At 47.8% G+C, this 15,361-nt stretch overlaps 1 protein-coding gene across 2 annotated transcripts in view; it reads left to right on the top strand.

Annotated features, from left to right (window-relative positions):
- Positions 1-15,361, top strand: part of LOC123759585 (major facilitator superfamily domain-containing protein 6) — a 58,831-nt gene that overhangs the window by 37,750 nt on the left and 5,720 nt on the right. For both annotated transcript variants that reach the window (XM_045744694.2, XM_045744693.2), the window contains exons 9-10: positions 1,271-1,522; positions 6,501-6,641. In XM_045744694.2, coding sequence (XP_045600650.2) covers positions 1,271-1,522; positions 6,501-6,641 — 393 coding nt within the window. The remainder of the gene's footprint in view (positions 1-1,270; positions 1,523-6,500; positions 6,642-15,361) is intronic.

The raw sequence follows: 15,361 nt of genomic DNA, 5'->3' as shown, positions 1-15,361 counted from the left end.
AACAATGGGCAGAGTTTTTCACACTATGCCCCTGTTACCTAGCAGTAAGATAGGTACCTGGGTGTTAGTCAGCTGTCACAGGCTGCTTCCTGGGGGTGGAGGACTGGTCGAGGACCGGGCTGCGGGAACACTAAAGCCCCGAAATCATCTCAAGATAACCTGAAGATACTGTAGTAGTTGAGATAGCTTCAGGGAGCCACTGAGGCTCATCCAGAAAGAGGCGTTTCATTATATTCAACGCTAGTTTCTGTGGGGAGCCCTGTAGGCTCCCTGAAGCTATCCAAGCTGAAGTGTGCTATATTAGTTTGGGGTCATCAGTCACAGGAGTCCTTTTGTCTACCGGGAACCATGAGCCAGAACCTGGCCCCCTCAGAGAGGTGCAGGTAACAATGCCCTATAAACACTTTACATTAAAAGTATGTCATAATTGCCATCGATTGGGAAAGCATCCAGAATAGTATGCGAATCAAAACAGACGACTGTCTGGTTAACCTATGCAATCTACAACCTAAAAGATCAAAATAACTGATTGAAACCCCTATGCATCCATTAGTTTAAAAAAATTGTGGATTACAGTATCTATACAAATATCAGGATGTGTGCACACCTTGGTTCAAACATTGGAGGATAATGTGTGTGGTGCAAGAAGTAATCAATACAGCTTTCATAGCTGTGAGCAATAAGAAAGAAGAATCACGAGCAAGAAGAAAACCCTGAAACAAAAATGATCTGCCTGCTACAGGTATATATCAATTTCAATACTCAGCCTAATTCAGAGTGGCAGCATTATGTGCCAGACAAGCATGACTTCACATGAGCTGCGCCGCATGTCTGCGCAGCTCCCCCCTCCCCAGGAGGGGGAAATAGAACTCTATAGAACTTGAAAGATTATAATGGATAGAAATGCAAGAAGTTTAGATTGAGGAGATAAACACTGGTTTGGAAGGGAAGGGGAAAACAACACTGGTTATTTGATTACAGAGTTGTTGATTTATGGAACATACTACATGGAAACATAAAAGATTTGGGATTGATGGATTGTTTGAAGGCTAAGGTTGTTTATAAGATTGTTTATAAAGCTAGACACATATATGAATAATTTTGGTGGGATATAAATAGGAGCTGCCTTGTATGGTTTAATAATAATAAGACTGCAGTTTTCTTTATTCTTTGTTCTTGTATATCACTGCCCCATTAGCGACACTTAAAATCTCTGCAATTACCAGTGTATCACTTTCATCAGCATCTCTGTGGCTGCTTTCCATTCCAGACTGGATCTTGAGAAGACTTGGTGCTGGCTACCTGACCTCACTCGTCTTCTTCCTGTACATCATCCGTCTTATGGGCCTAGCAATTGTGGGCGCTTATGGTCCTCTCTGGGGGACACTAGTAATGGAAGTCCTGAATGGTCCGTGCTTTGGTCTGGGTTTTACTGCTATTGTGGTACACTCGGCCAAGATTTCTCCGCCAGGCACCAGCACCACTGTACAGAGTTTGGTTAACATCTGCTACGATAGTATTGGTACGTATCTCTGATGGAGTGAAGTTCTTGATAAAGGCACAGCCAGCATAAGGCTGCTGATTGCTGAGCGCCTTGTATTGTGATTGCCAACTTCTGTTTTTCTGCGAAGTTAGGACTGATGGGGAACCTTGAGAACATTTGCCTTTACATAACAGTAAGTCCGCCAACATCTTTGTGGTGTTGAAGGCTTTGATGTGCAGACCAATCTATCTAAAATTGATCAAGACTAGAGATAAGTCCAAAATTCTGATAAATATGGGGGGTGATAAAGCCATCAGGAGTAGTGTGTACTCAAGATGGGAACAAACTTGGTGTCATAAAAAGTTTTGCAGCACTTGCTGTCACAGTGGTAAAACACTTGCCCAGTGCTTCACGAGCAATTTGGTCTGGGTTCGTATCCTGGCCGGAGAGGATTGACTAATGCCAATCCTTAACTGTACGCCTCTGTTCACCCAGCATTGAATGGGTACCTGGTTGTTAAAATTAAGATGAAGGACCGGCCCGAATGCTATGCGTGTTATTGGCTTTACATGAATGTAAAAACTCTTGTGTGTGTGTGTGTATATATATATATAAATATATATAAATATATATAAATATATATAAATATATATAAATATAAAAAGTGTGATTCACCTTAAGGCAGTTAGTTTTCTTACGACTTTGGCATTGCCAAGTTGAATACTCTACCACTAGACCACCGCTGACTTGTAAGTCATACAACTGTATTTCTACTGAAATCACTGGCAGTCTGGAGTTGTACTGAAGCCAGTTCAGGTTTTACGTATGACCCAGAAGCACTCGGGTGGAACGGCAGAGTGCTCCTACACCTTACATCCCAACTTCAGAAACGCCCAGAAATCATATTAAAGTGATTAATGTAGGGCAATGAGGTAGGTTCGTGCCCATTTCATTTCCCTAGTGTATTTTCTCATTGATATATATCACGTTAATGTGATTTTTGTGTGTATATGTGTAGGAATGAAGTTTTTGACTCTTCAATAACCATGAAAAATCATGTGCTTATCCTAGTTAAGCACATGATTTTTTTAACTTAGTTTTCTTAACTTAGAAAAATTCATGTGCTTGTAACCAACTGCTTGTTGGGTTGGTGACAGCTATAACCTAGTCATGTGGGATTTGTTCCCCCTCATGTGCTCACAGTACTTCTGTGGAAGCCCAGAAGGTAACCTGGGTTACCCAGGCAGAGGCTTGGGAGGCCCATGGTGCGTACCTCCTGTGTAACCTGGTATACGCCTTGGTAATGGACCCGGCCTCTTTTGAGTGGTTCTTCTTCCCCACATTGGGTGCATTACGAGGTTCGAGGTTCCAAATTGTACTCGCCTAGTTGTGCTTGCAGGGGTTGAGCTTTGGCTCTTTGGTCCCACCTCTCAACTATCAATCAACTGGCATACAGATTATGGAGCCTATTGGGCTCTATCAAATCTACATTTCAACCTTGTATCCCCTGGTCCAGATGTTGCTTTGGGTTTTGGCTCCGATTGAATCCTATCTGGGGAGGGTGCTTCTACTGGCCTCCATGACGGCTGACCCAGCCATGGTTTCAGTTGCTGCTTGCTCAGTGTCCTAACCTGGGAGACTTTCGGCGGCTCCACCTCTTTCAGCAGGTTGGGGCAGTGAGGTACCTTGCTGGTTCGACTTACTCTTCCGCTCTTCACGTCTGGTTTTTCTGATGTGGGTGTATCGCTACTTGTATGGTGATCAGGTGACTTCTTTGATGGTGTCCCACCTGGGGTCTTTGTCTCTGCAACAGTATGAAGTCTTCTGTTGGTTTTCCGCAATTTCCCTTTTCTTCGGAGTGTTGTTGGTGTCTGTGCAGGTGGTGTTGTCCTTTCTTTCTTGGTTCTTTTTGAACCGGCATCTCATGTTGATTACTATTGCTTCTTATTGTGTGGCGTTGGTGGAGCTGCTGTGGCTTGTGTTTGGGGTGGATTTTGCATCTGCTCCGTTTGCAGCTCTTGAGATCGCTGGGTTCATTTCCCAGTGTTCCTTCGCTGGTTGCTGCGCACCAGCTGCCTCTTCGGATTTTTTGTGGTTCAGTGCCCTGGCACCTTCGCCTGTTATGTTCACAGATGCCTCGGCTGTAGGCTGGGGCTTTGTGACTAGTGCTCACCAGTCTGGTCAGGGTCATTGGTGTTCTCTTCATCGAGCTTTCAGCACAGTGAAGGAGATTGTGGCGATGTGACAGGAGCTGTGAAGAGTTCCGATTCCTCAGGGTTCGGTGATTCGGCTCCATTCAGACTGTATTTCCCTGTGGTTCATTGTCTCAACCGGCCGGGGGGAAGGGGGAGGGGTTTCCTCAGTCTGTGGCTCTGTGGGGCTAATTGCTTTGAGTAACTCTTCTGCTGAGTTCTCAGGGGTTACATCTCTGCTCTGTTCATGTTCAGGGAGCATGGACCTCTTTGCGATTGCGTGGTCTCAGCGTCTACCTCTTCACGTGATGCTGTTCTCCGACTGCGAGGCCATCGCGGTGGATTCCTTTCAGCTGGACTGATCGAGGTGGGGGTACGTTTACCTTTTATTCCTAGTCCGGGTGTTGCTCCGGGTGGTTGCACAGCTGGAATTGTACAAGGAAAACATGATTCTTCAGCTCCTTGGTAGCTGGTCCAGCCTTTGTTCCAGGTCCTCCTTGCTCAGTGTCTGGACCCGGGCATCTTATTGCAGCTCCGCCTCTTTCAGAGGGTCAGGTGGATGACGTACCTACTGGTTTGACCATGTCTTCCGCTTTTTGCGTCTGGACTTCTTGACTCGTCTTTATTGCCATTTGTATGGTGATCAGGTGGCTGGTTTGATGGTGTCCCACCTGCGGTCTTTTTCTCAGCGACAGTATGAGGTTTCTCGGCAGTCTTTTTTTCATTTTTCTCTCCCTTCATCGTCTTCCTTCTGTTTCAACCCGTGTTGCTGTTACTTCTTATCGTGTGGTGTTGGCGGAGCCACTTCTGCTTGTGTTCAGGATGTTATTTCTGACCTGTTTTGCAAGTTTTCTTGTGCCTTGTCACCTCTGGCCTCCTCATGCATCACCTGAGCCTGCCTGGTCTTTGGATCATGTTCTGCCTTTTCTTTCTTCCCTCTCGGTTTATTGTGGCCCCTTCGATCAGGTATTGTTTTTTTATTTCCTTGGCTTCAGCAGTCGGGTGAGAGATCTTCATGCTTTCCTCCGGTGCTAGGGGTTTTGTTCTTTTGGTCCTGGGGTTGTTTTGTTTGTTTGCAGCCTGTTCCTTCTTTTCTGGCAAAGAACGAGATGGCAGGCTTCTGGAGGGGTCCTTTGGTTGTGGAAGCTTGATTGGTCGGCTGGGGGTGTATCATGCACTTTGTCTGTGGAGGCTTTACTCTGCTAACTTTGAGCTGTGGGTTCTGGTTTGGTGGACTCATTGTGGGTGGGTCCTATTTCTCTGTTCCTCTGTTCCAGAGCTCATGTTCTCAGGTTGTCCGCAGTGTCATTAAAGCTAGCCAGCCTGTGGTCTACCCTCGTGCTCATGATGTTTGCAAATATGCTGCCTTGTCGGCCTACTTGATACATGCTTGATGAGGGTTCTACGCGTTCTTCTGCTCCCTAAGCCCGGCCCAAGGCTAGGGCTGACTTGTGAGAGTTTGGTCCACCAGGCTATTGCTTGAAGCGACTCGCAGGTCCACATAACCACAGCTCGGTTGGTCCAGCACTTCTTGAAGATGTCCACAGGTTGTTCTGGCAATATTTCTTATACTCGCTGGGAGGATGTTAAACAACCGTGGACCTCTGATGTTTATACAGTGTTCTCTGATTGTGCCTATGGCACCTCTGCTCTTTACCGATTCTATTCTGCATTTTCTTCCATATCGTTCACTAAAGTATGTTGTTATTTTACTGTGTATATTTGGGACCTGGCCCTCCAGTATTTTCCACGTGGATGTTATTTTTTTAACACTCTTGTCTCCTTTCTAGTGAGTACATTTGGAGAGCTTTGAGATGGTTCCAATAATTTAGGTGTATTATTGTGTCTATATGCCGTATATGTTCTCTGTATTCTCTCTTTCAGCAATCTCTCCTGCTCTGAAGGGGGGAGCAAGTACTGAACAGTACTCAAGATGGGACAGCACAAGTAATTTAAAGAGTACAACGACCATTTTTGGTAATATGTCTTGGGCAGATGTTATGGCACGGGGGTTTGAGGTCTAACAGGGTTTTGGCTGCTCGGTATCTTGTAAATATTCCAGATCCTCTGCGGTCTTGTGTTGCTTTGGGGCGTCTGTCGTGGCCTTCGGGCTCGACTTCGAATTGATGCTTGTGGTGCTCCCACCTCCCTGGGGAGTTTCCCTACTAGTCCTTCTCTGTGGGGTAGTTAGCATCAGGAAGCTGATGGGGCTCCCCTCAGAAAACCAGTGTTGAATGTAATGAAACTCCAGTTTGTGGGCGAGCCCCGGAGGCTCCGACACCTTCTCTCCACAGGTCGGTGGTGTGTTTCTCGGTAAAGAAGTGAAGCTGATCGATCCGGGTGTTCCATACCAGCTCCTTCCTGGCTCCTCCTTTCCCCTTTCCCCAGCGAGGTGGGAGGAAACTAGCGGTGGCCTAGTTTCACTAAGTTTTGTTGTTTCTTTTGTTATTGGGAAAGTTCTTTTGGCATTTTGTGGCCTTTGGTTGCAATTTTAAACCAGGCATTGGTTTTTGATTCGCCTATCTTTCTGGGTGCCTTTCCTGGTGATGGCAAAGATGATATCCTTTAAATATAAGGTGGTCATAGGCCATCGCTCCCTGCACCTCTCTGAGGGAGCCAGGTTCTGGCTATTGGTTCCCGGTAGGTACAAAGAACTTTGCAACTGATCACACTTGTCAATGTGGTACTTAATCAGTGATGATAACTTCAGGGAGCCTCCAAGGCTCACCCAGAAACTGGCATTTCATTACATTCAATGCTGGGTTTTTAAGGCTGGAGCATAACACCATCTGTTTTTTTTTTTTTTTTTTTTTTTTTTTTTGCAGGATATGCATCTGCATCACTTGTGGGGGGCCTGCTGTACTCGAGTCTGGGTGGCCCTGGTACTTACCTAGTGGCAGGCATAACAGCTGTTATTACATTTGTCCTGCATCTTGCCTCTCACAAGCTATTTCCACCTGTTCAAGGTAAGTGTTTAAAGGGCGAGAGTAAATTTTCACTAATGTGATTGCCAGTTACGTTTGCCTCCAAATGTTTAGCTGTTCTCTTTGGTTCAGGAATATTTTACTATTTAAGGGTTAATTCAGTTATTTCAGCTCTACAAAAGTCTAATTTCTGAGATATCACATCTCACTGCTTAGTAAAATAAGATCACTGTGTAACAGACATGGATCATATGCAGTAATCACAGATGACAAGTGCATTAGTACATGCTTGCAGCTTTTTGATCCATCACTTCCTCTTCAAGCTTTTCATGGTTTAGTTTTGTGGGATTTTTGTCACTAGAGTTGTTCACTGACATATTGGGCACAAGGCCTTGTGACTAATTTTGTTTGGGTTCAAATCTTGGCTAGGAAGGGTTGACTGGGCAATTAATATGGCACTAAGTCTTAACTGTTCACACCTGTTTCCAGTAACTGGGAACCTGGTTGTAAACTGATTAGTGGGTTGTGTTCTAGGAAAACCAAGAGGGGTAAAGCTATGATGTATGGGAAGAGCTAACTCCTCTAATCCTGCTGAAAGGAGTGATTAGATATACCCTGTATACCCCTGAGCAAAAAAAAAAAAAAAAAAAGTTTTCTAATTATTGCATCAACCAGGGGCTTTGGTCCCCTCTCTTGCAGTTGGTGTAATTTACAGTGAGGAAGTTTGCATCAGTTTGAATTGCATTAAGGGCTTCCCTCTTCCACAGGGATCTGGCTTACCATGGAATGCTCTAGTACCTCAACAGATGGAGGTTCTACTCGCTTCTTATACCTTTCAAAGTGCCCTCTTCATTTCTGGCTTTTCAGGATTTAAATTAATCCTTAATCTGGTCCATAATTTGGGGATCTTGAGGTTATCTTGAGATGATTTCGGGGCTTTTTAGTGTCCCCGCGGCCCGGTCCTCGACCAAGCCTCCACCCCCAGGAAGCAGCCCGTGACAGCTGACTAACACCCAGGTACCTATTTTACTGCTAGGTAACAGGGGCATAGGGTGAAAGAAACTCTGCCCATTGTTTCTCGCCGGCGCCTGGGATCGAACCCAAGACCACAGGATCACAAGTCCCGTGTGCTGTCCACTCGGCCGACCGGCTCCCTAAAGTGGGATGTCCACTGTCCTTGAAGATCACTTATCCTATTTCTATTTTTATGTTTCTATTTGACATGGCCTTCTTCCATTGGATGTGCAGGATGTTCAGCCTTCCTCATTTGGAAATGTCACTTCTTTCTTGGGTCTTTCTAGGGAGAGCCCCTACGGCTCCTCAGAGCTATCCAGGCTGATATGAATATCCCTAACTTTGGCATCAGTCGATGTGGGTGGAGTTCTAGGCCTACCGGGGACCACGAGCCAGAACCTGGCCCCCTCAGAGAGGCACGAGGAGCAATGGCCTATGAAAATGCACATGTGATTTTGGAGCATTCTATATCTGCCATCGACCGGGACAGGCACCCAGAAAAGTAAGCGCCAAAACAAACCCCTATTCTGGTTAAAACGAGAAAAATAGACAAACGAGTGGATAGAACTCCCCAAATGAAAAAGAGCAAATGAGCGTGATGTCACATAAGCCACGCTGCATGTCTGCGCAGCTCCCCCCTCCCTGGAAGGGGGAGCCCCAGACTCCCGCGACAGAGATCGTCGCGCAGACACCCCAGTTTTTCGGCTGATGTTATTCGGCATGGTCGTGTGGCTCCAGCTCTGGACTCTTTGCGTTGTGCTGTCCTCTGTTTCAGTACTGCTCTTACAGGGGTGTGCGAGCTGGGAGTAATATTCACAGGTACTTGGGCTGCATGTGCTTTGGGTCACCTTCCCTGAGTACCCTTAAAGTACTGCCCTTGGGGCTTGGGGTTCTTTTCCACAAGTTACCTTGGGTCTACCTCTGTTGGTCTATCGCTGCTTGGCGATTGACCGCCCCGAGTGATTTGGGGGGTTTCCACCCTTGTTTGCTTTGGAGTAAGTGGTAGTTTTTGCACTGGTAGGGATGTGGGGGTACTTTGCAGCTAATTTTCATCTATAACAGCGGCCGGCTCTGTTCCCTCTGGGTACGCTGTCCTCTTGCGAAGTTTTTCTTTTTTTTTTTGTTTTTGCCTGGTTGGGAGGGGGGTCTGCCTTGGTATTCCTTCCCCCATTATACTATGGTTTACTTTTGTTTGGTGGTACCCCCTGCTTCGCCCTCGTGAGTTGACACGTCCCGAGGGTTCTGCATTAGTATTGTTGGTTAGTAGCTTGGGAACCGGTTAGCAGTACCCTGCCTGGGATTATCCCTTAGCAGACCCATTATAGGGGCCCTGGGAAACCCCGCAGGGGGGAGGGGGCCGTTGGGTCCGATGGATGTGACCCCGGAGTCGCCTCTCGCTTTGTGCGAGTTTGAGGGTTGCTCTGACCCCTTGTCTCAGGGTGACGCTCATTTTTTTGACTCCGTCATACTGCCTGTTGGGTCAGTGACACATTCAACCCTGAGTCCTGCAAGCTTTGTTGATTGTTTGTGACTCGATTCACCCAATCTACTGATGACATTATTCGGGTGCAGACAGCTCGCGTATTGCAGGATAGGTTTAGGTTGGTTGCTTCCCCGGATGCCCTGAGGCTGCCCCGTTTTGCTTATAGGGACCCGTACTTGGGGTGTTGGTCGCGTTGCCCATGGTTCCGTCTGCACCACATCGTTCTTTCCCTGCTGTGGTTCATTCAGTTCCCCCTTTTCTCTGCTTCCGGCTCCTAAGCGTATGAGGACTTCAAGGTCTGGGCAGGGTTTAGAGGTTTCCGAGACTCTGGCAGTTTTGGGGATTTCCCCTTCCGGGGTGGCGATGGAGGCATTAGAGTCGGTTCCTCCAGCCATAGCTCAAGGGTCTGGCCAGTGGGCCCACTCTCTTCCTGCGAGGCCAGGGCTTTGGAGGACGACTTGCCCCCGAGGGCTTGATGTGGAGATTCCCGGGGTTGTGGAGGAGTCGACTTGGCGGCCTTGGGCCCCGTTGTACCCCACCTGGGTTCAGCGGGGCTTACTGTTACAAGGAGTGGGGGTTTTCCTTTCTCCCTCTGCATACGAGTTGGATTTGGGTTTGGCTCCCCGGGTTCGGTTCCGTGTTCCTGTGAGTCCTTCAGTTCTGTCCTTCCGGAGGTTTTCGGCTTCCCGCGTCTCAACTACTGAGGTGCGGGTGGTCATTGCGGCTTGCCTCCTGCGCGACCCGGAGTATGCCTCTGTAATGGATCCATCTTCCTTCAGGTTTGGATCTTCGTCTCCCTACTGGATTCGTTATGAGGTTCTGGGTTCATCCTGGCTTGCGGACTGCACTTTGTTCTCGCTGGATGCTTGGGACGTTTTCTGCCGTACCCCGCATGCTTGAGTGGCGCGAGGCATGGACTGTGGTCCAGGTTTCCCTGAGGGGCAACTTTGTGCACCTTAATGAGGGCCTTTTTGCTGCTGTTGGTACGGTTCAGCTTCATGTGCAGGTTCCTTACCCTGTCGGCTGCGCTTGTGGCTGAGGACTTGCACACGTGTGGTTTGTTGGCTTCGGTCCTGCGTTTCTTTTCCATCCTGGAGTTGTCTTCGGATTAGCTTGTGGAGCATGTAGAAGTGCTTGAGGCCGTTCCTGGTTCTGGTGCCTTGGTCTCGGCTGCTCGTGCGTCGTCTGCACTTTTGAAGCTGTTTGCGCCGATCCTGCAGGATGCGCCGTCGCGTTTTTTTGTGGCACGTCTTGCGTGTTGACAGGTGGTGCTCGCTTCCTCCTTGGAATCTGCTTGGGCCCTGGCGCTTATATTGCCTTCGCCCTTTTGTCCTTTGCTGTTTGCGGCCTCTGCAGTCAAGCAGTATATGCAAGCCGCTTCTTCCAGCTTCCACCCGATGTCTGTTTTGTTGGTTCTCCAGGGGTTATCTTGAGATCTTGAGGTTATGTCGCGATGATTTCGGGGCTTAGTGTCCCCGCTGCCCAGTCCTCGACCAGGCCTCCACCCCCAGGAAGCAGCCCGTGACAGCTGACTAACTTACAGGTACCTATTTACTGCTAGGTAACAGGGGCATCAGGGTGAAAGAAACTCTACCCAGTGTTTCTCGCCGGCACCCGGGATCGAACCCGGAACCACAGGATCACGCGTCCAGTGTTCTGTCCGCTCAGCGACCGCCTCCCTCGGTGGTACCGAGGGTGCTAGTATGATGGGTCCCAGGTGGGTTCGTTCTGAAGGGATTGTGCCAGGGCTCGCAGTTCCACTAGTCAGGGTAGGCAACGGGTGCCAGTTTTGGAGCCGGTGCCGCCTTTGGTCCTGGCTGCGCCTTGTCGGCACGGTGCTCGCTCTGTGCGCAGGTCGGCTTCTCGTAAGGGGTATCGGCTCTTACGCAGTTCGCCCCATTGATGGGGGCTCCCCCCTTTCCCTTCCAGGGGAGGGGGGAGATGTGCAGACATGTGGCGTGGCTCATGTGACACCATACTCGTTTGCTCGTTTTCATTTGGGGAGTTCTATCCACTTGTTTGTCTATTTTCGTCGTTTTAACCAGAATAGGGGTTTGTTTTGGGGCGCCTACCTTTCTGGGTGTCTATCCTGGTCGATGGCACATATAGAATGCTCCAAAATCACATGTGCATTTCTATAAGCCATTGCTCCTCATGCCTCTCTGAGGGGGAAGGGGGTCGGCAGGTTCTGGCTCGTGGTTCTCGGTAGGCCTAGAACTCTACCCACATCGACTGATGCCAAAGTTAGGGATATTCATATCGGCTTCGATAGCTCCGGGGAGCCTCCGGGACTCGCCCAGAAAATGGCGTTTCATTACATTCAACGCTGGTTTTTTCAAGCACTGTCTTATGCCCAGTACTGGTTCCTCCTTTTGTGAATATTTCTTTCCCTGTTCTCACATGTTCATGTTCCACCCTCACTCTTGTATCAGGTCTTGTACATAAGATCTGATATAAGTCATGCCTTAGTTTTTATTTTTCCCTTGGCTGCCAGGGGCAATAAATGGATCCGCATATGCCAGGGCCCACAAGCAAAACTTCGTATGTCCAGAGCAAAGGGTTCTTACACGCATCCAACTGTATGTTTCACCAAAAATAAACTTGCATATAAGATAAATCCCAAAATCTAGCGAGAGTGACAATGACCCCACAGGAAATCACAGAAAGCCAAACTCCTAAGGCCTTGGAATTCACCCCACATTGTATGATAGGGACGGCCAAAGGTGGAACTTTCACCCATTTCAGGGCCCGAAACTGGAAGGGAGAGGGAAATGGAGCATCAAACGCCAGCATGCAATCCTATCAAATATCAGTAATAGCAGTACAAAGCTGTGTTTAGCCCCCAAAAGACAATATGAAGGTTGAAGATTGTGATGGCTTCACGAACAATATCTAATTCAGGCATCTAATGAATATCGGTGCACAGCACACTTTTAGAGAGAAATTGACAATATGCCTGTGCACTTCCTTCAGGTCCTGACTCTTGGAATTCTGTTTATAAAGAAATGTAAAATGTAAAATATCAGTAGCATAACCACTCGGTGTAATTTGGAGAAAAAGCTTAGATATCTCTTTAACCCTGAAACTACGTAATACAGATATAGCTGGGGTGAGAACTGTCGTAGAACTGTGCACCACAGCTATGTATGGTTGGGAGTACCATGTAAGATTTAAAAGTCCCGCAGCTACACATGGTTCAAATCGGTTTCCTTGGTGCTCTTGTAAACTGACGCCATTTTTTTTAAATCGTGGGCAACATTCCCAGGTATGAGAGCCTCAGTACTGAGTGAGCAACCAAGGCTGATGCACACAGCATGAGCTCACAGCACTGCTGTTCAGCGTGTGACCACAGCATCGCCTAAAAATGTCAAAATATACAAGTAACTGGTATTATTTAGCAATAATAGTAACTGTATTACAGAAAATGCCTGATCAAAATGACCAGGATTCTGATAATAGCATGATTGTTGTGATAATTAGCACTGCTAATTATCTCGCTCACCGTTCTCCTAAGTTTGACAGGAATAGTATGTGGAAGTTGGGAAAGGTTTGAGTTCCATAATTAGTACCAAGAAGAGCTTTGCTTCTCTCATTAGGCTAATGCGTTTGGAGCGCAAAAATAATCTACTCGCTACAATAGTATGGTGGGAGGAGTAATGCTGAGGGGAAGATGGAGGTGGCATCATTTGCGGACTCTTTGTGGCCACTTCTTATTGTCTGGACTCACCATACCAGCTTAGTGGTTCGCTATGGTGAACATAAATGTAGATACTTATATATAATGTGTGTGTATAGTGAAATAACAGCAAAAGGAGTATGTTGGAAGGAGCCATTTTGGTGAGGGAGGTGGCATTGTCTGCTGGCTGCTGTGTCTCTTGTCATGCAATTTTGTTGTGGCCACTATGTTGTTTGGACACTACACTACACACTGTTGAATAATAATGATGTAAAAAAAAAAAAAAAAAAAAAAAAATCGGAAACATTGAAACAATCATGTAGTAATATGTTTGTGGCAACTCCCGCCTGACAGCTCAGGCGGACCAGACCTCCTCCGACGCTTGCTCTGTCAACGCCTCAATTTTGCCAGAATTCCCCGCTCTATTGTGGCCAAAATATGCCATCTACGATTTTTTTTATTATTTTTCCAGTGATCAGGGAACACAAATGAACACTTTTATAAGACAATTTTTTATTATTATTATTATTTCTTGGGCCTGGGCGTGTTGCAGGCTATAATTGCAAGAGCAGCCCAGGAGTTAAATTGGCAGATAAAACAAAAAAGGAGGTAACGATAATGACAAACTGTTGACCAGTCCCGTAACATCACACATTCTTAAAGCTTTTGAGAGAGCAATTAAAATTCAAATCTCTAGTTTCATGGAGAAAAATATCTGCACTATCAAAGTCAACATTAGTACTGGGCAGGAAGAAACATTGTTTTCACTTTGTGATGTATAGTTTGGTCATCATATCTTCAGCCATGTTATTGTGACTTGTCATCTGCATAGAGCAGGAAGATTTTGCCTTTTGCAATTGTGCAATCACTATGATAAAATCTCAGAAGCATTAGAAGTAAAGCTCTGTACCACAATGCACTGTCTTTGCAACATTATTTTTCTCATGTTCATATCAAACATAGGCAAAAATATATGCATCATCTTCATACCATCCCTTGCAGATCCAAAATTTAATAATAATTTTTCTGGGAGGAGTCCCGTCGGCTCCCCGGAGCTATCCAGGCTGATATGCTAATGTCAGACTTTGGCATCAGACCAAAGTCTGATTGGAACGTCATGTGTATGGAGTTCTGGGGGCCTACCGGGGACCACGAGCCAGAACCTGGCCCCCCTCACAGAGGCACGAGGAGCAATGGCCTATAGAAACCTCCCCCCGTGTGGTTGGAAGCATTCTATGTCTGCCATCGACTGGGTTAGGCACCCAGAAAGGTAGGTGCCCGTGCCCCCCCCCCCCCCCAAAAAAAAACTATTCTGGTGAAAATTGCTACAAAAAACGAACGAGTGGATAGAACTCCCCAAACAGAAACAAGCAAACGAGTATGTTGTCACACGTCGCCGAGCCGCCGTCTGCGCAGCTCCCCCCTCCCCGGGAGGGGTAAGGGGGAGCCCCAGACTCTTGCACTGGCCATCTACATCCCATTTCTGCTGCTGATGCTATAGGCATCGGTTGTGTGCTCTGGCTCCAGTGGTTGTTTCAGCACTGTGCCTTGTGTGTGGTGTCTGTCTTCTAGGTGGTGCGCGAGCTGGGATTTACTCTTTAGTACTCGGGCTGCATGCACCTAGGGCTCCCATCCCTAGGTGCCCAGTAAGTAACTGCCCTTGGGGTTTGGGGCCACCTTCCACAAGTTCCTTGGGTTGTGCATCTGCTAGGCTGTTTGTTACTTCGTTTTCGTCCGCCCTTTGTGTGCTCGGGTGTTTTGTCTCCCTTGTTTGCCTTAGGGTAGGGGGCAGTTTGCTCTGGTAAAGGGCGCAGGCTACTGAGCAGCTTATTTTCATCAATCATAGCGGCCGGCTCTGTTCTGCCTGGGTACGCTGTCCTCTTGCAGGGTTTTCTTTTTGTTTGCCTGCCTGGTGGGGGGGTCTGCCTTGGTTATTACCCCCTGTGTACTGAGTACTCTGCTCTCTTCCGGTAGCACTCCCTGCTTGGTCCCCGTGAGTGTACACGTCCCAGGGGGTTCAGTTCTTAGAAAGTTGTTTGGTAGACTTCGGTGCCGGTTAGCAGTACCCTACCTGGGCTTCCCTGAGCATGAGTTCCATCTCTGGACCCTGGAAATACCCACGGGGGGCGCATGGGTCCGATGGATGTGACCCCTGAGTCCCCTGTTCCTTTGTGCGAGTTCGAGGGTTACTTTGTCCCCTTGTCTCAGGGTGACTCTCACTGTTTTTGCCTCCATCTGCTGCCTGTTGGGTCGGTGGCACCTTCGACCTGGAGTCCTGCGACATTTTTTTGGTTGTTTGTGACTTAGTTACCCAATATTATGCTGACTATGCGGGAGCAGGCAGCACGGGCATTGCACATTGGGTTCATGTGGTTGCAACGCGCTAGGTTCTTTGCTCCCCGGAAGCACCGAGGCTGCCCCTTTTTGGTTGTTGTGCCTGGGCTTGGGGGGTGTTGGCCACTTCGGTTTTGTTTCCGTCCGCGCCCCCTTGTCTTTCCTCTTTTGTGGTCTAGTCTGGCCTCCCTCCCCCTTCCTGCATCCGGATCCTCGCCATCTGTGGGTTCGGGGTCGGGGCTGGGATTTGGTCTT

This window comes from Procambarus clarkii, chromosome 8 (assembly GCF_040958095.1).
Source record: "Procambarus clarkii isolate CNS0578487 chromosome 8, FALCON_Pclarkii_2.0, whole genome shotgun sequence".
NCBI classification, from domain to species: Eukaryota; Metazoa; Arthropoda; class Malacostraca; order Decapoda; family Cambaridae; genus Procambarus; species Procambarus clarkii.
The sequence above is the reverse complement of the archived record's forward strand: the minus strand, read 5'-3'. Positions and strand labels throughout refer to the sequence as shown.